The 23,511-nt window shown below is 40.8% G+C and overlaps 1 protein-coding gene across 2 annotated transcripts; it reads right to left on the bottom strand.

Annotated features, from left to right (window-relative positions):
* Nucleotides 1-597: 597 nt before the first annotated feature.
* On the bottom strand, nucleotides 598-18,901 carry zbtb7b (zinc finger and BTB domain containing 7B). 2 transcript variants are annotated; one of them, XM_004078162.5, is made up of 5 exons: nucleotides 18,516-18,901; nucleotides 17,565-17,633; nucleotides 16,793-16,888; nucleotides 3,534-4,609; nucleotides 598-3,447 (listed from the first exon to the last, which is right to left on the bottom strand). In XM_004078162.5, the coding sequence occupies exons 4-5, from the start codon at nucleotides 4,601-4,603 to the stop codon at nucleotides 2,832-2,834; spliced, it is 1,686 nt and encodes a 561-aa protein (XP_004078210.1). In that variant the 5' UTR covers nucleotides 4,604-4,609; nucleotides 16,793-16,888; nucleotides 17,565-17,633; nucleotides 18,516-18,901; the 3' UTR covers nucleotides 598-2,831. The 2 variants fall into 2 exon arrangements, with proteins under 2 accessions (XP_004078210.1, XP_020565901.1); XM_020710242.3 differs by lacking the exon at nucleotides 17,565-17,633 and having other exon boundaries at nucleotides 18,516-18,870.
* Nucleotides 18,902-23,511: the final 4,610 nt, after the last annotated feature.

The following is a 23,511-nucleotide window of genomic DNA, read 5'->3' as shown; positions in this document are numbered from 1 at the left end:
TTCAGGGTCACGTTAGATCATTTCGTGCAGGTTGATGGCGGATCATCAATGTTTACCCAAGGCCCAGTCATTAATCCTTACAAAGCTGTTGTGACAAGCTAGACGAGCTCTATTGTACAGATCCAATTGAAGATTTTGAACTTAGTAACAATAGTTCCTATGTCTTTACACAGACACAGATTCACTTATGGGCCAGAACTTCAAAAGATAAACAAAAAAAAAACCTACCCCTTCTCATGATGGAAGACATATAACTTATAAAGAAAAATAGGCTTAAAATTACATTTTTGGTTTTGTTTTTCTAAATCGTTGTGAATCAGGAGCAGATAAAAAAATGCTGTTTTGAATGTTGTCACATAAAATCTACAATTGGTGGGCCACAAACTCTCTGCTCTGCTCCATTCTGATGTATCAACTTGCAGACAGATCAATGTATGTCTCTGTTTTCCTTGTCCAGGCTGACATCTGACTCAAATGATCGGTGCTGAAACATTCGCCCCCCTACCAAATCTGGCCCTCTTTGTAATAAGTGTGGACCTCCCTAATATAATTAATTATTCCTTCATATTATTGTATTTTAAATGACAAAACAACATGTAAAATACAGGATTAGATTTCTTTATTTTTCATTACATCAACTGAAACAAACTGGGAAAATGAATCCATATTTCTAAGAAAAAAAGAGGTCCTCTACAAATGGAAAGACAAACGATGTTATCCCTGATAAGTGGGGGTCTCCTCTTACAGGCCCCCTTCGTCCCTTCACCGAAGCCAAGAAAACAAGCAGCTCACATTGTAACACACATTTCACAGCTGGCGGTTAACTGTCATTCATTCGCAAAGCTCTGATTGGAAGCAGCAACACCCTTCATGCACAGGACCAACTGTCACACAGTCTTTCCAGTTAGACAGGTTTCAGCAAAAACCAAAAGCTCGCTTTCATTTCATGGAACAAAGTTGTTTTTTTGACAGCAGAAAAATCTAAGAAATCTTATATTTTTACTGCTTTTACATTTGCAAGAAGAGTGTCAGTCACTGTGAAGCACCACTTTTACCATTTTATGTTGTACGTAGAATCACTTAGTGCATTGCTCAAGAGTTCCTGAGAAGATATACTGCGCAATAAAGAACTAAGGCAACTTCAAACCCAATATATATTATGTCATGTTTGACTATAACTCTGTATTTATACGCATAAAATAAAAGTATATGTTGGTTGAACTATTTGAAATCACAAATCAGAATAGTCAAGAAATACCCTGACATGATGGTTCAATGTCAGGTTAAGCTTAAAGCTCTCAAGTCTTACAGTGCAAATAAAGGAAATAAAGAAAAACTTAATAGAAAAAAAAGAGAACAAAGCTCTCAAGGCCAGACCAGCACTTTTGCTACATTAAAAAGAATGGAAATTCAAATTTTATTGCAGTTATTTAGAGATGTTTGTAGTTGCGTTTTCCCTGCTACACCATGAAAAACACCAAAAAAAAAAACAGTTGTTCCTCTCTTCAGAGACAGATCAACCCATAAGATAATGGCCCCTTTAGTCACAGTAGTGGCTGATCTGTAAGAGCGGCCTTCTTTTGAGGTGTGATAAAGCAGAAAATCAAAAGCAGGCTTAAAAGTAGCTTGGGCGTTCCAGTGGCATTGCAGCTTTTGACCCACCCCGTTCGTTGCAGTGTTCTCCTTCTGCTACCCCCCCCCCAAGTACAAAATGTGCCCATGTTGCTTAAGAGCTCTGTGGCGTAATTGTGCAAAGAAAAACATTTGTGGAAGAATAGTGAAAGATGAGAATTCAAAACTATGTAAAGGCATTTAGGCATAGAAAAGTTCAGCAAAAAGCTCCTTTTTTAAAGTTTGGAATGAGGAGTGGATAGATAACTATCTTCGATCCTTGACTTGGTCTCACAAAAGCAGAAGAGCCATAATAAATATCAATAAATAAATAAATACAGAGGAGGAAGTACAGTAGGAATAAATCCTCTCAGCTTGCCCTTCTCTTGCCTTTTTGTTTTTTAAACAAAGAACCCAAATGAGTGCGCAAGACTTGCGTCAAAATGTACTGAAAAATATATATTTTTAAAATAGATTACATCAATCAATAGACCCAGACTTTGTCTCTTTTGGTCAGGCATTCAACAGAGGCTACTGCGGATCTAAGACCCTCAGACAAGGAAGTATTTTTCATGGCTGTCAACATAGTTGGGAGGAATCTACTGTTCATACCCAACATTGGCTACAATTCACATCTCTTCTGTCAAAATGATATTTAAAAATGCAGATCTTTGGTTAAAGCACCAAATTTTAAGCAAATATGTTTCCATCTCAAAGACAAATTTTTGCAAACAAGTTTGATTTATGACTATGCGTTTCCATTAACAACCACCAGAGGTCAACCTTACTTTTGCAATCCAACTAGGCTTGAAATTGTTTTTATATATGTTCTTATATAAAGTTTGTTCCCTCAGCAGACCTATACTTTAGTTTGCATAGTATGAAGTATCCTGGCGATCGCACCTCCGAATTTAACATCCAACACACCAGCATGACTGTCAGGTTTTTGAATCATTTTAGACAGATCAGGCTAAGATGACTGACATTAAACTTCAAACAAAAAACTGAATAATAAAGGTATACAACACAAATTGCCAACAACCAGAACACAGACATGAAATAAAGATCAGAAAACCCGTTTTCCTTTTTTTAAAATGCATATATGTTTTTTTCTTAAGTGCTCTCTGCATTGCAGCAGCAGCAGGTCCTTAATCCAGCCACCTGAGTTAATTTATGTATTTAATCTTTTTTTTTTTTAATCTTGTACAGTTTCTTTAAAACTAGTCCCCTTCTTCTGGTTCCTCCTCTCCGTTTTCCTCATCCCCTTCATCTGCCCATCTGTCACGCTGTAGAGCCGGCATGAGTGTCCTTTCTGGATCGTCTCCCTCCATCTCTCTGCTTTCATGCATTTCCAGCCCTCGCAAAAAAAGCTCAGGATACCTGGCTATGCTTTGATGTCCAAATTGGGCCAAAGCCTGAAAGGCTAAAGAACGCTCCCTTTCATTTGCAAATGTCAATGGAGGACCACCAGCAAGACCACCTAGGCCTTCAAGAACAGCATGGGGATGGAAAACAGAGGAGGGGGCCTGTAAAGACAGAGGGCTGGACTGCTCCCTCCTGCCGTCATCCCCTCTTCCATCTTCATCCTGCTCTGGCCCACGCCTGGGCCGGCGTGTGCGCAGCTCCAGGCAGCTTTGGCCTTTACGATGACGCTGGAGGTGGTCTTCTCGGGCAAAAGCCTTATGGCACAGTGGACACTCAAAGGGCCGTGCCCCACTGTGCAAGGACAGGTGGTTCTTCAGGTCGTATGAATGAAGGAAGCGTGCAGGGCAGTGCGGACACGGGTATGGGCGTTCACCCGTGTGCTTCCTCATGTGGATCTTTAACTTATCATTGCTAAATGAAAAAGAAGACAGAAAAAAAGGTAAGCAAATGTTTTGAAGAACTAAAATGTTGAATGTTGTCAGTGGGAGTTTTCATACCGAGTGAAACGAACACCACAGGTGGTGCACTGGAAGGGTTTCTCTCCAGTGTGTGTCCTCATGTGCCGGGGCAGTTTTCCTGCCCCATGGATGATTTTCTGGCAGACTGGACACTGCTGAGGGGTCTGAGACTTTCTTTTCCTCCCCATGCCTGCAGGTGAAGAGGCGGCACCTGGATCCGCTAAAGAGGTCGTCATAGAACTGGTTTCCATTCGCAAGACATCATCCCCTAAACTTCCCATCTCGTCGTCTTCAGAAAGCTTATCGCTCAGAGACTGGACAGGCGCTGCATGTGCTATAGGGGGACGCTCCTGATGCCAATGGCGGACACTTCCATTGGCCGTGGCTCTCCTCCCTAGTCCCCCAAATACCCTGGGATTGCCGTTCTGCCTCGGTTTGCAGTGAAGTTCCTCTTGTTCGGGACTGGGAGGCTGGGTAGAGGGCAGGGAGCGGAAGTTGTCAGATACGGGTGATGGGTGGGAGGCGGGAGAGGCAGCCAGTGACCTTATAGGTGATGAGTTGATATGGTTGGACCCAATTTTCTTAACCATCCTTTTGTCAGTTTTTCTCCTAGATACTTTTTTAATGCTAATCTCTTCCTTCATAATTGTCCCAGTAACTTGGTCCGGGATCCGCTGCTCCTCCGTTTTCTCTCCCTCTGCCTCTGCTGTCTCCCCGAGGATGTCTCTGCAAGCGTCAGCTACACACTGGATGCCCAAAAGCTGAGCACCTCGGAGCACATCCCTCATCCCAGAGCTGGGGATTGTCAGAGTAGCTGTGTAGGCAAACTCCAAGAGGGCGTCCAGGGCGTCGGGTGCCACGCAGTCCAGCTGGCAAACACTGAAACCTCCTCCTACCTCACCGCCCGCTTCCTCTGCTCCAAACAGGCCGCGAAAGTACAAACTGACAGCAGCCATGACGGAGCGGTGAGTTGGGTACCGAGCCCCGCGAGAGGTAAGGGTGAGATCACACAGAATTCCTGTCCTCCTCTGGTCATTGAGGTGGGACAAGAGCTCATTGCTGTGCTCCGGGAAGGGAATCCCAATCAGACCGTCCTCTCCTGGAGACATTGCTACCTGAAAAACATAAAAAGAAAACAAACATCAAGTATTTCAAGAAGCTGGGAGCATAGTATTCATTACCTGATAACTGAAACATAAAAAAGTCAGGGTTTTGTTTGCTAAGAAATGTTAACCGATATCATTTTTAGGTATTTGTAGTTTCTAGGGATTGAGGGATTAGCCTGCAACTCTTTCAAGAAGCCTTACTTAGCCATTCCAAAAGTAGATCTTCAGTAGCGTGACAGACATGATAGGTTCAAGCTCATGTGAGGGACATTTAAAATGGGGCTTAACAAGGACTCTCCAGTTTGCCTCGAGATTACTAAATCTAATGGGCCTGATTTCAGGCAGTAACATGGGGGTTAGAATCAGGGCCAAGGTGAAACAGACCTTCCAGAACAATCTGAAGGCCACTGCGACAGCTAAATAAGTGATAGTCAGAATATGGAGAGGTTAAAGCCATGCAAAGATGGGCTGGTGGGGCAGGAGGGTAATTTGAGCCTGAAAACCTTTTGAAGTCAGCCGATTCCAGTACGAGAAGACGTAGTTAGGGGCAAATGAAGTGGGAAGATAAAGGGAAAAAAAAGGAAGCAAGAGAGACGAAGGAAGTGACATTTCAGAGTGGGTAAAAGGGGGGAGTACCAGCGAAAGAATGAGGAAGGCAAAAAAAAAAAAAAAAAAAAAAAAAAGAGAGAAAGCGCCTCTCCTTGTGGCCTAAAAAGAACGCCAAGTTACAAAGTTTACAAAAAGAAACACCGGACAAATGCCTTTGTGAAAAACAGGATAAGCGAGGATTTGATGGTAATTTGTGATGAAAACCAAAGAATTTTTAGTATTTGGCCTCCGTAGGCCATGCGATAACACGACCCAACACCTCCACGTTTTTGGTCTCTGAACTCGCACCTCGCCCCGTCCACACTGTACCTGATCGACAATATCTCCCACACACCTGAGCAGACCAGATTTTCCACAAACAACTCACCCTGCGCGTCCCCCCCCCCCTTCCCTGCTCTTCATCTCCCTCCCATAGCAACTGGCAGCCCCCCCTGGCCATCCAATAACAGCGTTCGCAGAGCGCCCAGAGGGCTCTGCGCAACAACAGCACATCGGCCTGATGAACCTGCTCCAAAACACACCCTGTTAAGCACACACACAAACACAGGTGCAAGTGCACACACACACAAACACAGGTGCAAGTGCACATACGCACACACACCTACAAAACTCATGGGCACATTTTCTGCGTTGATCCGTGGCTCCCCCCACCCACCATTGTTCAATTTATCCTGTTGTGTGACAAACTTTACAACGGCCTGTTTGAGGTACAAATGTGCTCCACCCCATACGATAAAAAAGTGAAGCAATTAAATAAATATTTGCTCTTAAGAAATACTTAAATATGGACGTCTGGAGTCTTCACGCCTCGAAAGGATGCGTCAAACCTTTCTTTCTCGTCTGAGAGCGTCCCACCCAGAAGAATAAAACTGTCAGTCCTACCTTCCCCGTTTTAATGGGCATGGGTACAGTCAGCTGGAGACAACGCTGTCTCATGGCATCCATTTTTTGCTCTTTGCAAAAGAGTTCTCCTTCCCTTCCCCTCTCTTCGCCAAACACAACCACCTCTTTTCTCTCCGTTTCCTTCTACCTTCAAGCGCTACAGTTAAAGGCCAAATCTTTTTGTCAGAAGTCGGGGTTAAGCGTTCATCCTTGGGGATGTCTACCTCACTCGCACATTCTGCCACTCACTCTCCTTCCTGTTGTATCAAAAGAGGGTGACGAACAGAGATACCCCTCCCCCCGCGGGTCGCCTACGCTTCCCTCTTTCCAAAACTCAACGGCCCATTTTCCGAACAATTTCCGAATAAACACCCGTTTCCCTCGTCCTCCTCAGCGTGGGGGGTCAACAGGTGGACGGATGGATGTCTGCGGTTAAGACGGGACCGCAGGTAATGCAGGCGAAATGAGCGACAGGTTGGAGACCAAGCACGCCGATTCAATTGGGTTAAGAGAAAGGAAACGCGCATGCAAATAAAACCCACTTTAGTCAACAAAAAGTTAAGAGATCATGTAAGAACAAAAATCATATTGACATTATGAGTCATTTTACACCCCATTTCAAACACCCAGGTAGGTGCAATATGAGAGTTGAACCTCATTACACCACAACTCTGAGACAAAGAGGTGGAAGGAGCTCTTCCTCTACAGGCACGACAAACATCAGCAGTTTATAGCCATTTCTTTATAAAGAATGAATGAAAGATCTTTTTCAATCAATAGAACTGTATTTCAATAGATACAATTCAAGCGCTATAGAGCAAAAAAGTGAGGTAAATTTTATCTCTTAAATTTGCCAATTATTCTCTGTAACACTAAAGCAATAGCTCTAAATTTCTGTAGACAACACAACCAAGTTATCCTTTTAAAGCAAATACTTTTTTTTTTACCAAACACATAGGTTTTTAATCATTAATAAATTAAAACTTTCCAAACTCTTCTTTTATCTCTACCCTAAATTATAATTAATCGTGCTGTACCTATCAGTTATGTGGTAAGAAAAATTAATAAATCAGTGACGTGAACATTTCAGGAGGAACTCCCCATCTAAGTTAATTCAGAGCAAAGTGTAGATGCCACAGTGACCTTGTATGTGTGCATTGTTTCATGCATGCAAACAGGATAACAGACCAGAATGAAGCCAACTACTATCTGTGATCCCTCTTAATACATCTTTACCCCGTTTCAAAATAAAAGAACAGGAGACATAACAATTTCAAGTGCTCCACAACAATCAAAACACTGCAAAAACCTAAAAGCAGTCATGTCAGAAAAGTGAAAGGGGTTTTAGGAGGTGCACACTACGCACATCGAATTTCCGGCACAGGGGAGTTTAAAAAAACAAAACAAAAAAATCTGCATCATGGGTGTTTGATAGTCTGAGCGAGTTATTCTACGTATACACTTTAGAACGCACTCGGAAAATAATTGTGCAAAATCTGCAATAGTTCCTATCAATTTTCTATCAGTGAATGCGTCACTTAATACCGACACATGATGACTGGCACAACCACACACACTGCTCACACACTGTTTCTGTGTTCATCAAGGACATGCCTGCAAAAGCTGATAAATATCACAATGTTTTGCAACTAAGGAGAAGCCCAACACATTCTGGGATGTTAGGTTGTCTTGTAATATTTATCATAAATTCAATTTTGACTATATCTGTAATAACTAACTTCACATATTTTTGATAAAGTTTAACAAAAGTGATTTGTATTCTGTATACGTTTTTGTTTTATGCTCATGCCTCCCACTCTATTGTCGACGGTAGAGGAATTATTCACCTCTGCAACTCTACGATTTCCTCATCCTTCGCTTTCATAATGTGAACGCTCTTCCTTTCTTTTAAAGACGCATGAAGAAAAATATTTCAACTGTATTTATTTATTAATATTAGATATTACTACAGCTGCTGTGCTGGTTTCAAACAGTATGCCGATCAGCGCAGTCAAACGGCAACAGAAAGTACAAATCCAGAACTTTGTGAGGTAAATTAGTTGTTTTACTCAGGAGGAAATGGAAACTTAAAACTACAAATGGTGACCTGTACCACAACTAGGTGCAGCTTTAGAGTTTCTGTGGAGGCCACAAACATGAACAATATAAAATTGACCACACCTAAGCCCAAATAATCACTAGCAAAAATAAAAGCATTTATGCCAAGTCTCTAAACTCTTTCTAAAACAGCCAATATTCTTTTTATGCCTTCAATTTTCCATAAAAGGCTGCATGTTTTTCCCAGTCCAGCCCAATTATATCAGGCTCCAGTACCAAGCAGGAAAATATGACTTTATACTGTTCACACACAACTGTGATGCAGGGGGAGAAATGCTCCCATGAATTCTGATGTCAAATGTTTTCCAAAGGGTTAGGTCCATGTGTGCACATATGAATGGCTGCACGTGTGCTAAGGGCTTCTCTCAGAATGACTTAAATAACTAAAAGCCAAGAGGCATGGTTCCTTTTTTGTCCTCTTAAAAAGTCTAAACTGAAAGTGAATTGTAAACTAGCAAAACGTTTTAAATTTCTAATTTAGCAGAAGGGGAAGACTACTTTGATGAGACATGTGCAAAGGCTAGCAGCTTGGTAATTAAACAGGGACAAAAAAAATAGAAAAAACACAGCTTTAAACTAGTGGCAAACAGGTTGGCAGCTGCTGTCCTTTACAGTAAATGAAAGTCGCTCTGATTCACTCCTCATTTTACACATATAGGCTGTTCTTAATAGGTTACTCTTAACCACAGCAAAAAACAAACTGTGACTCTAAACATCCACTGTCCCAGAACAACAGCAAAGCTGCCAAACACATGGAAAATAAGATTCAAGCTCATACCGTTTCTTCTCACTCTCTTGTTCCTCACCCCTCTTCTCTTCCTTTTTACTGACATGCAGAATGTAAAACCACGGCATAAAAAAAGAAAAGTCATTCAGCCCCTTCTACATCTCACTTCTCTGGGTTAGTGTGTGGAGTACTGGGACACCTTCTCTGAGGAAGAGGAGGAGGAAACTGGGGGATGAAAAGCGACGGTGGGTGCCTTCCAAACCAGACCTGCTCCATAGACCTTTACTATCATTATTTTACCCAGAATTACACCCAAAGCAACACTTAAAACTGACAGTTCTTCTCTTCTGGGCAATAAAACACACCACCTCTAACCTGCTGCGAGTCCCAGCAGCTCCCTCTGGCCTACATATTTGCATCCCATAAGGAGATATAAAGAAGGACGCGACCAGGGGTATATTTGAATCACCATTTGAATTTGTTGAAGACAAGACTTGGGGCAGAATTAGGATAACGGCAACGACTGCACCCTGCAATAAAGATAGATAAATAAATAAATAAAAAGCTCAGTATTTTGATGTTACTCAGCAAATTTGTATATATTTTTAAATCATTAAACCCCCTGCAACCAGGCCGTCCTCCGTCTTAACTGGAACTGGGACATTATAGTGTGTTTGTGTGAGACGCATGCGCACGGTGTGGTCTTAGTTCCAGATACACATTACATTATTCATTTGGCTGGCAGAGCAGAGGCCCTTATCCCATCGCCCTCCCACACCACAACGCTCACTGTGAGCTGCAGCCAGTTTGCATGCCAGACCTGGACACCAGCGTGAATCTGCTGAAGGATTATCAGCTTATCGGCACACGCTGCAAGGGTGTCCACATACAGTCTGCCCCCGAGAGCCAGCTAACTTCTTGCCTCAGAAATGTTTTTTTACAGGTATTTTCTTTTTTTGCTGGTTCTGCAACACTTAGGGAAAAATAGAGCAAAACATGTTTACATGTTTGAATAATTGTAATAAAAAAAACATGCAATACTTTTTAAAATCATGATAAAACAAAACATTTATTTCTATCCTATAAAGGGGAAAAAAAGTTGTATTTTTATCAATCTGTTTTTCTTTAAACAGTACTTTCTCACACTATTGTGTTTTAATATTTTACAGCCTTTTTTTTTTCAAATGTTCTGAATAAAATACACGTACAAGTGTTAACATTAGCTCTAAAAGTATGTAAAAATGGGTTTTTCTGTGATTTTAAACTTTACAGTTTGGCCTGTAAAATAACTGAGAATACTTTATTACAGGATCAGAAAAGTAAGAAAAATATTTAAATAATGAACACGTTTTGGCATCTGTGCTTTCCAAAAATCAGAATCTAACCCCTCAGCTTATTTTGCCCCCATGACTGACAGAGGAAGCAGCAGCAGCGGGTAAGGGAATCAATCTGAGGTTGGAAAGAGGAAAAACAGTCTGAGATTTAAGAAGAGACAACACCCAAAGGAACATGAGGGAGGTATGTTTTCTAAAAACACACATGTTCTTAGAAATCACACAAAAATAGGGAGAGTACGGGGGAGGACAAACACACAAGAGTGAGTGAGAGGATGGGGAGTGGGTGTTGAGATACACTGAAAGATAAGGTAAAGAAGAGGAGAGGTTAAGACAGGAAAATCTAGTCCCGGCCGTGAACAATCTGTGTTAGCGAAGAGACATGAAACAAGAGTCGACAGAGTTAAGTTACAAGGGGAGAGGAAGGGGGAGACAGAAAGAGAGAAGGGAGTGGAGCCGTGACATGACGGCTGGGAGATAAACAGAGCGATCGAGCAAGAGGTGAGCACATGCACGCAGCCACAGGAAGTAGCAAGAGTCCTTGCAGGTGTATGCGTCTGTGGGGGTGCGCGCCTGTGCAGATGTCTGAAGGGAGAGATGTGGTAGCAGCCATCTCTATCATTAGCATCACTGAGAGGGAGTTTCGCCGTAAGATGGAGAAGATGCACAGATGTGAAAGAGAAGGCCCGCTGACAGAGTAGTTTCACACTTAACTCTTCATTTCTTTGGGCTCTGCATCTGGTCAGCAGTTTCTTCCTCTAGCACGTTTACATCTTTGTGTGAGAACTTTAGAGCCGTGTGTGTGTGGGCGATCTACGTATCGCCGCCAGTTTTTAATTAATATGCAGGAGTGGGAAGGAAACTCGATTTTACACACAGTTTTTAGAATGACTTTGAATCTGATAAGCTCGTCTGCAGAATGATGACGTGGACGACATATGGACTTGTTCGTAATTAAACAGAGAAGAAATTAAGCTCCATTAAAAATTTACAACGCAGCAATTGAAAAGTTCTGTGACTCAATCGAGGCGTTTTAACACGTGGGTGTGTGGTGCAAACTAGGTGCACTATAGAGAAGTATGGAAGGTACAGGAGGACACTTTATCTGTATACAAAAAATGAACAGAAAAATGTGCTTCTGTAATATTTTTCTAATTATAACAATGATAATTTATTTTATTTAAAAGTACCTCTTCTATAAGATATTAGATTGTAATAACAGACTGTGGGCAACTTTAGTGCTTATGAGAAGAATTAACATTTACACACTAATTTCCTCACTATTCCAATAAAAAACGTTTGATGTTTTTTCTGTTTTCGCCCTCTGGTTGTTTTTATTTAGGTCACATTGCCTGCCGCCTTTAGCTAGAACAGCTCTTGCAGTCATCATCCTGAAAATGAAGAACTCAAAAATGCTGCATTATGACACAAAAATATTGTTTGTGTGTCATAAACTAAAAGAGGGTTGCTTCTTAACTAATAAAAATAAATTTTTGTAGCTTTTTCAAAGTGTGAACTACTACTTTAATGTAGTGCCTCAAAGCTGTGTCATGATTAGCAAAATATAAAAACAGCAACAACATTTTTCTCTTATTTTGAACACATGCTTACACATTGGTAGTAACACTAACAAATTACCTAAATAAACCATAAACATACATTTATTCTATTAGTTGCATATCTAGCAAAGATTGATTTGCAAAACATTTTTTGAAAAAATATCTGAAATATCCATCCAGAAATCCCAAAATTATTTTAAAAGTTGGAAAAAAAGGCTGAATTTATAATTTATTAAATCACAAGAAATCTTTTCTTACATTTCTGCATGCTTTCTCAGTAATGTGTTTCTAAAAATATTTTTTTTGTGTGTTTTGAAATTTGTGACATTAAAAGAAAGATTTATATCTGACTTTTTCTCTGAAAAAAACCCCCAAACAATTCGTGCAACATTAAAACCCATTGCAACAGAATTAATTCAGAGACAAAAGTCCCTCTCAGTCAATAAGAGAGACTTTTCTCTGGATATTGTGGGAAAATGTGCTTAGATTAACCCCATTCTAGCTCGATTGGTTGTGTGGGTAGCTAGGTTGAGTGGGTGTTTGGGTTGGAGAGGTGGTTAACAGGGGGAAGAGGGTCAAAAAAGGTTCATTTTAAATGACTAACGCATAAATATGTTATTATGTGGCATCTTATAGTGAATATTTCAAATTTCAGAAATCAATTTAAAAAAAAATGAGACAAATGATCTCGACTTCTGGTTCCTACCGAAACATTTCAGACTTTGAAATAAAAAACGGATAAAAGACAAACAAATAAATTAAGAAATCAAGAGTCAACTTATAATCTTCTCAGCTCATACTTGGATGAGAAAAGCTTCAGGTCTCCTGCAGAAAGGAACTTGCAAAGGAAATATTGCAGAAGCACTGGACACATTAACACTCACAGAAATGTTGTTAACTAACTGATCCTGATCAATTTCCTTTTCCTGTCTTCAGCAAAAGATGGTCAACCAAAAAAGTAGATTCGAAGATTAAGGTAAAAGACATGCAATAGCAGCTTGGAGAACAATTGGTGAGAAAAACTAATGCTCATTTTACTTATTGGGTTTTTTGTTAAGAAGCAAAATCCATGACAGAAGCACTTAGACGGATGAAAAGAGGAGGGGGAAAAAATATATGGCAACTTTCTGAAAAATTCCAAAACATCTTGAACATCCCCACAAGTGAACCTTTCGTTTTTTAGGTCAGCCAAATGTTCAGTACATCCAGTTCACTGCTTGACATGGAAGCAATTTGCTTCATTTTGTCAAGTAATGACGTACTTGGTGAGGCAGAAAAAGCCCGGCGCTAACAAGTTAAATGGGAACATATTGCCACCTATCTGAGAGTTAGATACACTTTGGTCAAAAAGATTCATCCTAACAAAAACGGTTGTTTCAGCAAATACTGTCGTTCGGCACAAATGGAGCCTACAAGAGTAACTTGAGGGAAACCTGTACAGTCAAGCTGCACGTGGAGAACACCACCCACTGGAGTGGAGTCGAAGAGCACAAAAGGGACAAAAGCGCAATATTATTACTGGACCTATTTGGTGACTTTTGTTGAGTTTTTCTAAAGATGTTTTATTTTTCCAGATTGGAAGAGCGTATCCTCTCCTGGAATACTCTGAGCGATGCTGGAGTTTCCCCTTGAACTGCACACTTGAAAGGGGTCACTCAATAGCAGCGAGTGTTTGGGTGTTTATTCTCGCTTTCCCTGAAGTGTTGTCTCACTGTACCTATTTATGATAACCGCCTGCTTACCGAGTACAGAAACACTGTTACTAGAAGAGCTGAATCACCATCACTATCTGTTGCTTTTCGCTCAAGCTCTTCTCCCCCCTTCTTCTTCATCTTCTTCTTTTTTTTTTAACTCTTTACAAGAAGACAAGTCACGGCCACCTGCCAATTGGTTAGCGTTGGGGTGGCGTGGGATGTGAGGCTGGTGGTCGAGAGCAAGGAAGGGCTGTCAAATGCTACAGAAACTCATGACTGAAAAGAGGAAATGGCAGATACATGACTTCCTCTATTGACACAGAACAAGAGGGGCAAGAATTCAGCAGTAGCAGCAGATTGGATTTTGGTCGTTTTGCTGTCACCATTGGCCCGTGGCTGCTTCAGTGTGGAGAAACAACCAACACATATGATGTAAACTAGACACTTATTTAGAGGCTTTAAAAGACAAAGTAACTTAAAGAAATTAATGTGCTGCTTCAAGTCTGATTTCTGCAGGTCCCAGTGACTTGACAGCATGGGTTTTATTGCATTTAACTGCTAAGTGAATCATTGTGACCCTCATGCATTCGATGACACACCAGTTTGGGAAGGATAGTGCAATTTCTCATTCTTCTTGCATACTTGCAGTTAGATGCAAGACTAAATCGAGACATTTTTCTCAGAAAAACTGATGTCACCAGAGATTAAAGAGGACAAAAGCAGCAAGACACCTCAAATATTGGGGAAAAGAAACAACCACCTCTTTCGACTCCAATTGTTCCTCCCCCATACTCTCTCATTCTCCCCACCTTCCTCCCACTCACTCGGTTTGCATGAAACTGAAAGACCCATGTCTGAAAAGGGGGAATTCATATGGGCTCACATGTCCCAATTAAAGCATTTCCTAGAAGAGTTTGCATGCATGTTTGCATGCGTGTCTTTGGGCAGGAGTGTGTTCCTTGTGTGGCGGACCATTTGTCACTTCCTTTTACCCACCAACTCAAAAGACATCCAGCAATCGCCATGTCCACACAACGGTCGTGTGGTCTGTCCACCACAGATGCACGTAAGCAAAAAAACAATTTTCGTTTTTGAGACACAGCATGACTCCGTCTTTTACTGTTCTAATATAACTCTACACTATGGCATAAAAAACATAAATATATATTAAAACATCCAGAAGGTTGACCTATTCCGAAACAGTATTAACTTTATATGATGAATAGTACATGCCTGGAAATGCATATTTTCATCACTTTTACTAGGGTTTGTGTGTAAAAAAAATCAAAATGTGTGATATTGTTGTACAGAATATTTTTGAATATATATTTTAGAGCAGTTTTTGTAGAATGTCAATGTTAAGATCTAAACAATACCTCTTTATTAGAAGAAAATGCCAAACCTATACATTTAATAAACACCATTATAATTGAAAGGACATTTTTGTCTTTATTTTATTGTTAATTGCAGAAAAAGTAAATTGATTTTTATTAAAAACTTAAATTTAGCTAAAAATGAGCCAGCGTAATCATGTTTGAAGTGGATTTTTGAAGTGGAAGTGCCTTTTTTCCAATTTATTATATTACTGATAAATAAAAAATTGTCGTTTGCATTTGTCATTTAATAAACCTTCAAAACCTGTCATATTTTCAATCCAACGGATTTATTTTTAGGATTTCTTTCCGGATGCCTCTTTAATAAGTCAGTAAAAGAGCGCTTGCTGCCAACAAACCACAGAGGAGTTAACTTCCAAGTTGCCCATAAAATATTCAACTGCTTGACCACTTTATTCAGCTCATATTTTGTTCCAAGGACAGGGATATCTTGGACATTCCCACCCCATGAAGGACAGTTTCTGCATAGGTCCGAGCCCCCCCACAAGCTGATTGTGGTCTGAACTGCACCAGAAAGGAAGAATGTGTGACAGCCTTGATAAAACTAATCTATTTGACCGACCTCAGTGAAATTAGTCAGGCTTTTTTCTGAGTTATGGGTGCCTTATTGAACTCAGACTGGGATGTGAGGAAAAAGATTCCCTATCATCTCTGTGCTTCAGCTGGAAATAAATAATAAAACCAATCAAATGTTTTAATAAATCATAGTTAATTACATGCCAAGACAAACTAATGGTTTACTTATGTCTAATAGTGTTCAAAATTACCTCAATTTGTAAAACTGATTGATCAATCACAGCTGGATTGGTCAATAAAGGGGATTTTCTTTCTTTTGAAGGAGGAGTTTCTGTTCTGTTTTATTGCGTTTTTTTGTTTGTTTGTTTTGCATCTAAAATTTTTTGCAAAGTTGCAAGGCACAAACTCAGCACTTAAGGGAATTACTCTCACCCACGGAAAACACAACTCCTGATCTGCCTGAAGAGCCTTGCTCGTGGTCGATTGCTTTTCTTGCGTTACCTATCTTCATCACCACATAACGCAGTTGTGTAATAACTGACTGCTGTCTAGTCTGGCACACCCACTCTGAGCACAAACAGCTGCTTCACGCTTCCTCATTTCTGACCAATCAGGTGGTTTTCTGGACATGAGTTTTAGACTGGCAACAGAACGACTCAAAAACTATGACGGTAGTAGCCTGTACAGTTTCAGAACAATTAATAATAATAACACGATCCTAGGATCAGCATGGACTCTCTGAAGCCCATTTCTTTTTCAATCTATAATAATAAAATTGTATTATCCTAATCATGAACTTTTTAAAACCATCAAAATTATAGTTTAAAAGACGAATCCCTACAGTTTCATTTAATTTAGTGATATTCTAACTCATCTTCATAAACTGGAAACATTCAGATGAACATTAAATAAAATCCATAGACAATATAGAAGGAAGTACACACAGTTCCTAACTAATTGCATGTAAGAATGCTGATTTGGCTACGTTAAGCTATGACAAATCCACTTATGAGTCCCACCCTAGCAAAGGGGCTTGGTTTTTGTAGGTATGCTAAGCATTGCAGTCTTAGTACAGGTTTTCTAAACTGAACAGTTTCTTTTACTCAGTTTCTTTTGGTCACACTTCCAAAAGAAAAACATCTTTTATGCTCTGATTTTCCATTGTTTGATATGAGAGGAGGTGAACGTCCTGATTTATGAGAACTTTAGAGTCACACACAAAAATTTTGACTAAAATGTGTCTCTTTTGGAGCTTTAAAGCCTATTTTTTTAGTCCATACCAAGGCAGTTTTTATGTACTTAATACGTTTTAAGAAGATCCAAGATGCAAGCATTTACAAAGTGGTTTGATGTTCTTACCTCCAGTCCATAAAACCAGAAGAAGATGTGTGCCTGCTGTCTGTCGGGTCGTCCGTCTTCTTTCCTCCCAACTGGTATTTTAATCACCGCTCAGATCTAAAAGTGAAAAAACACCAAACCAGTCCAGTGAAATTCTGTTGAGTTATGTTTGAGAAAATACGCAAACACGGATGGTTATGACAAAACAGCAACTTCCAACTTGTTACCTTGTTTCAGTTTTACTTTATAAAGTATGTTAGCTGCAGCGCATGAGAATAACAACACAAACCCACACTATCATATGATGCAGTGGTCTGACACGGGGTGGAGGAGGCTGTTTCTGGTAAATAAAAACAGACTGATGGAAACCAATTGCTTCCCAATTTGACTTCACTGGAAGAGAAACTCTCCCACTGCTCACAAAGTTGTTGGAGAAGCCCACACATGCATCTGGTGATCAGTTTTCTGACTTCCCCCAACTATCCAAGAATCATTTTAAAGATACAGGACAGATGAGTGACTGAGACAATAATGGTGTCACTCTAGATTAAACCTGTGATGATAAGCTGAGCACTGACATGAGCTTTTTCAAAAGCAGGCCTGTATACAGTAGAGGTCAGGTCAGGACATAGGGAGCCGCCCCAGATGATTATAATATTCTAAGCAGAGTTAGGGTGAACAGATCCAGGGATGACTTGAAAACCACAATGGGTCGTCCACATTCAGGGAATTGCCATAGTTTTATAGAACACTAGACATGAATAAACAAGAAACAAGTCCCCTCCAAACTTACCCGCCTCTCGTCAGTGTTTCCCCGGAACTGTCGGCAGCTTCGATGATGTCCCAGCCTCCTGTGATGGCCCTTCAAAGGCAGACAAGTGAGCCTAAACTCTTGAGCCTACAACTGCCAGCAAGAATGCCTGAAGATTTAACCAAACAAGCTGTGGCCTAGACTGGAAACCAAACCCAAGCCAGTTGAGCTCGTCAGGCCGGTCTGTCAGAGGCAGCAGCACATTTACCTCTATAATGACACACACGCAAGCCCACTCGCTTTAGACAGCCCTCCCTCCCGTGCTGCAGGAACAAGCCTTCCAACCCAACATTAAAGCCTGGGTACATCCTATGTAACTCAGGATTGGGTCATGCTTAAAATAAAACCTCCAGGTGCACCATGGGGGGAGGATGGCTGATGATAATGATGATTACGAGACCACTGGAGGGAGATCACCTCAGTTCAAGAGGCTAAATCCAGCAGATCCACTGGACCGCGCGCGCCCGCGGCTAGAACAGAGGCAGGTGATGTGCACGAGCACAGGTTAGGTTTTGGATGTCAGCCGGTGTTCTTGGCTATAATTAGCAGACCGGTCTCCAGAAACGTCCCCGACGACCCCGCTCCTCCTCCCACCCTGAGTCCCTCCCTCCCTCCATCTGCCGCGCGCTCACCTGGACGCAGACGCGCGCCCGCAACACCTGACCTCCCCCTCCCCTCCCCTCCAACCCTTAAGAAATAACAGGAATGACAATAGAACACAGGGTTCGTTTTAGAGCCAAAACGCGCTGATTGGCGTTACCGAACACCCGTGACGTGGATTCCCGTGAGCCGAACGTGACTGAGAGGCAAAGTTGAGGCAAACCGGACCTGTCAGCATGTGCAAAGCTGTCACCAACACCGCCTTTCAGCCATACATGTGCTGCTGTTTGACGTTATTTCAAGAAGAGCGTGCGCGATAAGCAGGTACCCTACCTGGAAGCCGGTGTGTCACCTGTCCCCGACTCGTCGCCTCCCACCTGAGCAACCTCCACACTTCCTGGATCACTCCGTCCCACCCTGCCGACTTCTCCCACTTTTAAAGTCTCTTTTTTAACCCTTTCTCTGGTGATTTGTTTGTGTTGGGGAAGAGAGCGGAGGAGGGACGCTCCTCTTCAACACTCGGGAGTTCCTTTGAATTGTTCCCTAACGCGCTCTCCCTGTCCGTGTGTCCTCTCTGCAGACCGCCAGCCGGCTCTGTGGGGCTGCTTTGACCCCCCGTGTGTCGCCTCCTCTCGCCCACTCCGGCTCCCAGCTTCTGCTTTCTGAGAACCAGGAAGCGGCTTGCCCTACTTACACCCAGCCGCGGATTGGCTCTGGCAGCGCTGGAGAGGGGACCGCCGGGGTGGGCAGGGCGCACGGGACTGACGGGGTCCGGCCGTGGTCGGATAGGCCGGTGGCGGTGTCTGTCGGCAGCAGAGGGAGGAGGAAGATGGGCAGGTTAGGAGACCCCGCTCCTCCTCCTCCTCTTCCTCCTCCTCCTCTTGGGCACCGCTGCGTAAAGGTGGGCAGTGCGAAGCGGGCAGCGAAAGAGGATTGAAGGATATCTGCCTCTTTGCTTACCTGTCACATGCAAAATAGAATTTAAAATAGATTTAATGCCTCCACGTCTTCCTCCTCCTCCCATCCCATAGCAACACCCCTCCTCCTCCTATGCGGAGGTAAAGGATGGAAAAGATGCCAGAGGAGCTCCAGACTCCTGTAGACAGAGATCATTTAATTTAAACGGAAACTATTGTGATAAATGAAAGTCACACAGAGGATGTGCCACATCCAGTGTGGTGACAGCAAAGGGCAACAGTATCAGGGATTTTTTTTTCTTTTCAAACAAGCTTTTATGAATCAGTTAATAGTAAAATCTGTCTGATGTGAGTAACTTCATATATGAGCACTTTTTTCCAGGCTCTTTATATGTCTCTTAACAGTAGCATTATTTTTCTGCAAAAAGAAGAAGAAGAAAAAAGCCCACTTTGAAGAGCACAGGCGCTCTGTTTGAAGTGGTTGCAGGGATGGGAATCACCGTTCTCTTTCAAAGTCTGTATTTCATCCTTTGCAGTCTGCAGCTTGTGTGTGTGTGTGTGTGGAGAGGGGGGTGTGTAAAAGGGGCAGGAAGTCTATATATAATTGTGCGGTGAACTCCACCAGCCCACCTATATGCCACCCCACCTTCAACCTTAAATCTGTGCTTCTGCTGTGGTTGTGCTAAGGCAAGAAGTTACACACACCTATGCATACGTAATTGAGACGGAAGGTTCTCATCCTGGGGTCCAAATCCCCATCCCTTAAATATCATCACACAACTCCAGCAATTTTCAGCACTATCCACCATCACAGGCAGAATAACTTCCAGGAAAAGTGTCAAAAAAAAAAAAAAAAAAAAAGGTTAAAAAATTGTCTTTCTGTTGATAAAAAATGAACAGGACGTATTCTATTGGCTTTTCAAAAAGTAATGGATTGGTTTCTTTTAAAACAAAAATGAATATAGTAGTTGATGTTTGCATTTAGCTGCAGTTTAAAATAACTTGATGTATATTAGATTTACTTATACAGGAGCATAAACTATAAGACTACTTAATTGTTTTCATAGGTGTTATAAGTCTTATAGAGCACAAGTTGACAACGTGTAATTCCATGCTCTATTCACCAATAATTTATGTATTATTTGTGTACTAATGAGTCTTCCCCTGAAATAAATATGATTTATTGAGTCCTTGGTTAAACATTTTACCCACATGCATTTTTCAGTGAAGTATGTGTGCAGTCTTTTCTACAGCAATTTGCATGAAACAGTCTGGAGGAGTTAGTCTGTGGTTTACCTTGCAGCAGAACATGCAACCTGTAACGAGAGAGGTGCTGAAAAGGGGGATGTTTATAAGTGTAGAAGGAAGAATTAGGCTACCTGTCATATTGATTGTCATACAATGTGGTTTCTCCATTAAGGTCAAAACACACACCATTTGGCTTTTGCGTCTTCGTTTTATTTTTCCTAGTAAGCAAAGACTTTCCTCTGAGTCTATTTCAGAACCACAGTGACACGCAGTAATTACAAGTTCTGTTTATCCCCCACCACCACCTCCCCATCTCTATTCACGGCTGGTAATCCAGGCTGCTCTGCCAATATTAACCTTTTCAATACTGTCTTCTAACTCCACTGCAATCTCTCCTCTTCATTGTAACTAATTTAAGATAGTCTAGAGGTAATTTTAAGTTTACATAGAAGTTCATAGTTTTGTGATTTAACAGATGCCAGTACTGTGATTTAGTATTTTAGGTGTCTCTGCCATCTAGTGGCCTTGTACACAACCTGCACACTTGAGTGTTTGAGCCTGCACAACAGCAGTTTAAACCTCTGTGCAGAGTCGCTCTGTTGCTCTTTTTCTGGGGTTAAAGACCCACTCCAATAAAAATAGTGTTTTTCTGTTTTTGATTTGTTCTTGTCACATTATTCTGATGATGGAGGACATGTATTAGGGAAATTCAGATTAAAATTTTCACATCTGAGTATTCCTTTGTTTGAATCATTTTGCAGATGAAAAAAATACAGTTTGAAAAAGCTTATAGTTGTGACGTAGAAGCTACAACGGCAATCAACAACTTCCCTGCTCTGCACAATTCTGATGCAGCCACTTGCAGACAAATATATCCGTGTACGTCTTTTCTCATCTGAGCTAGTATTCTGCTCCAATATTGCTTGCCATTTTTTGATGCAGGTAAGGGGGTTTGAGTGGCTAAAAGCTAGCGGAAGAGCATTTAAAAAGACAGGCGATGGGAAGTGGGGGTGGGTGTACTCCCCGCTAACAGCCCCTTATGTCAGAGGAGAATTTCTGAAGAACTTCTACTTCTCTGTAGAAACTATGAACTAGAAACCACCAAGAGTTTTTTGTTTTTGGGTACAAACTACATAATCATCATAAAAAGAAACTAGGGAAGCTTTTACAAGATCAAAACATGATTGGAGTGGGACTTTAAAGACTGAAATCTCCATCAATATTCACAAAAAAAGAATCTTTTAATAGGACAGTGCAAACTTTAACAAAAGCAAATTTAATCTTTTTATACCCCTCAAACACAAAAAAAGAGCTTCTCTATGGCATATTTTGTTCAAAGCCTCCTGGACAGAAATGTATAACTATGAGACTGAACAGTCGGTCACAGAAAGACATTTTAAAAAGTAGGTGACCATTAGAAGGAGGACTGTACTCCAATCCAGCCTTTACCCCAGCCATGACAACACATTAGTTTCTTAACAACAGAGACTAAAGTGTGCCTGCCCGCACAAACGTAACCTTGGATCGGAGGGTGCTTGTTCCTGGCTGAGAGGTTCAGGATTAGAAATAGAAATCCAACCGAGGTTGAGAAAGAAAGAACGTCAAGGAGTAAGTTATTCTATTGCACTGCAGTGCTGCGGTTGTATCACCAAACCTCTAATCCAGGGGTGTCAAACTCATTTTCATCGAGGGCCACATCAGTGTCTGTCCTCAAAGGGCCAGATATAACTTATACATTAAACTAAAGGTAATGAAAAATAAACGTAACTACTCCTTAAATGTTAAATAACTCATTTATTTATTTATTATAACTTTTTGAAGTGACAATTGCAGTTGCACAGAAAACATCTGTTTGTTTAAATTTTATTCTGTCAGGTTAGGTTATATGGACAGTGTTTAAGTCCTAATGTATAATTGCCCAATCCGACATTTCAAGTCCAATTCCCCCTAGATATGAATAAATACACCAATTTTTATTTTTTATTCTAAGAAATTGAAAACTTTTATGCTCTCGCGATCCACATAAAATGACATGGCGGGCCACATTTGGCCTTCGGGCCTTGAGTTTGACACGTGTTCTAATCAGTAGAGATTCACTGCAAGGTAAAGTCTGAGTCACCAGGGTCACATCCAAGTCTGAAGTAGCGCTTGCTGTACTTACACTCTACCTAAATGATCTACTTAAAATGCAAACTGCAGGGCCATTTCAGCAAGAGACATTATTTTGTCTTTTTTTTGCTCAAAGATTTGTATTGACTGTAGGGGGGAGAGTGACCCATAAAAATGTTCAAAGTGTATAAGATATTTGTTTAAAAAAGGACATTGATAATGTTTGTCACTTTATTATTCATTATCCTGTAGGAAAGGGTGGGCATGACTAAGCAAGATGTTTCTGTGGAAGGTCGAGCTTCGACAGTGGCTTGCAAAGATTGTCAAAGGATCCTGAATTGATTGTGTCTTATTGTTCTATTATCAAGATTGGTATTGGGCCAAATGTTGATCCAGCCTTTTTCCAGGCCAATGAGGATTGTCAAAATGACTAGGCATTTATTTTTTTAGTTTCACTTTCTTTGATCTGTTTGAATAACTTACTAATAGATGCAGCAAAATATGTGGGCATAATGAAATAAAACTGAAATTGGTGCAAGATAAAATAAACAGAAATACAGTTGCAGTAAAAATAAATAAATACATAAATAAATAGAGGAAAAGGAAATGTATCGCCAAAACTAAACCTCTATGAAAATATTTTGATATTTCTCAAAACTGTTATTTCTCAAAGAGCTAAGGAGGTCATCACACACTAGGTTTAGAAACAGAAGATTATTAACCATTTTTTCATGCTGAATGAGAATGAAATCTGTTCTGTTTCTGTTCTTTTAACCTTACATCTTAAAAATCGAAATGTGTCTTGGAGAACTTGATGTCTAACATCATTGAATTTAGCGTTTTTGTGTACATATATAGTACTTAAATCCTTTTAAAATAATGCCTTATAAATAAATAAATTAATTTATTAATTAAAGTAATTAATTAAGATTTTTTTCAACAGAGGCTGCCTCAAAAGATGTAAAATGCTTTAGTGTCATCCATTTTACAGAGGCAGTCTGTTGTAAAATAATGGTTTTGTTTCAGTAAATCAGTAAATCTTCTTCAGTTAAATG

The sequence above is a fragment of the Oryzias latipes genome, chromosome 16 (genome assembly GCF_053564925.1).
Source record: "Oryzias latipes strain Hd-rR chromosome 16, Olatipes_Hd-rR_3.1".
Taxonomy (NCBI): Eukaryota; Metazoa; Chordata; class Actinopteri; order Beloniformes; family Adrianichthyidae; genus Oryzias; species Oryzias latipes.
This window is presented reverse-complemented; position numbering and strand designations above follow the sequence as displayed.

Coding starts and splice junctions, on each gene's coding strand:
- zbtb7b (XM_004078162.5), bottom strand. CDS start 4,603: ATGTCTCCAGGAGAGGACGGTCTGATTGGGATTCCCTTCCCGGAGCAC. Junction 3,448..3,533: donor TGTGGTGTTCGTTTCACTCG/GTATGAAAACTC, acceptor TTTTTCATTTAG/CAATGATAAGTTAAAGATCC.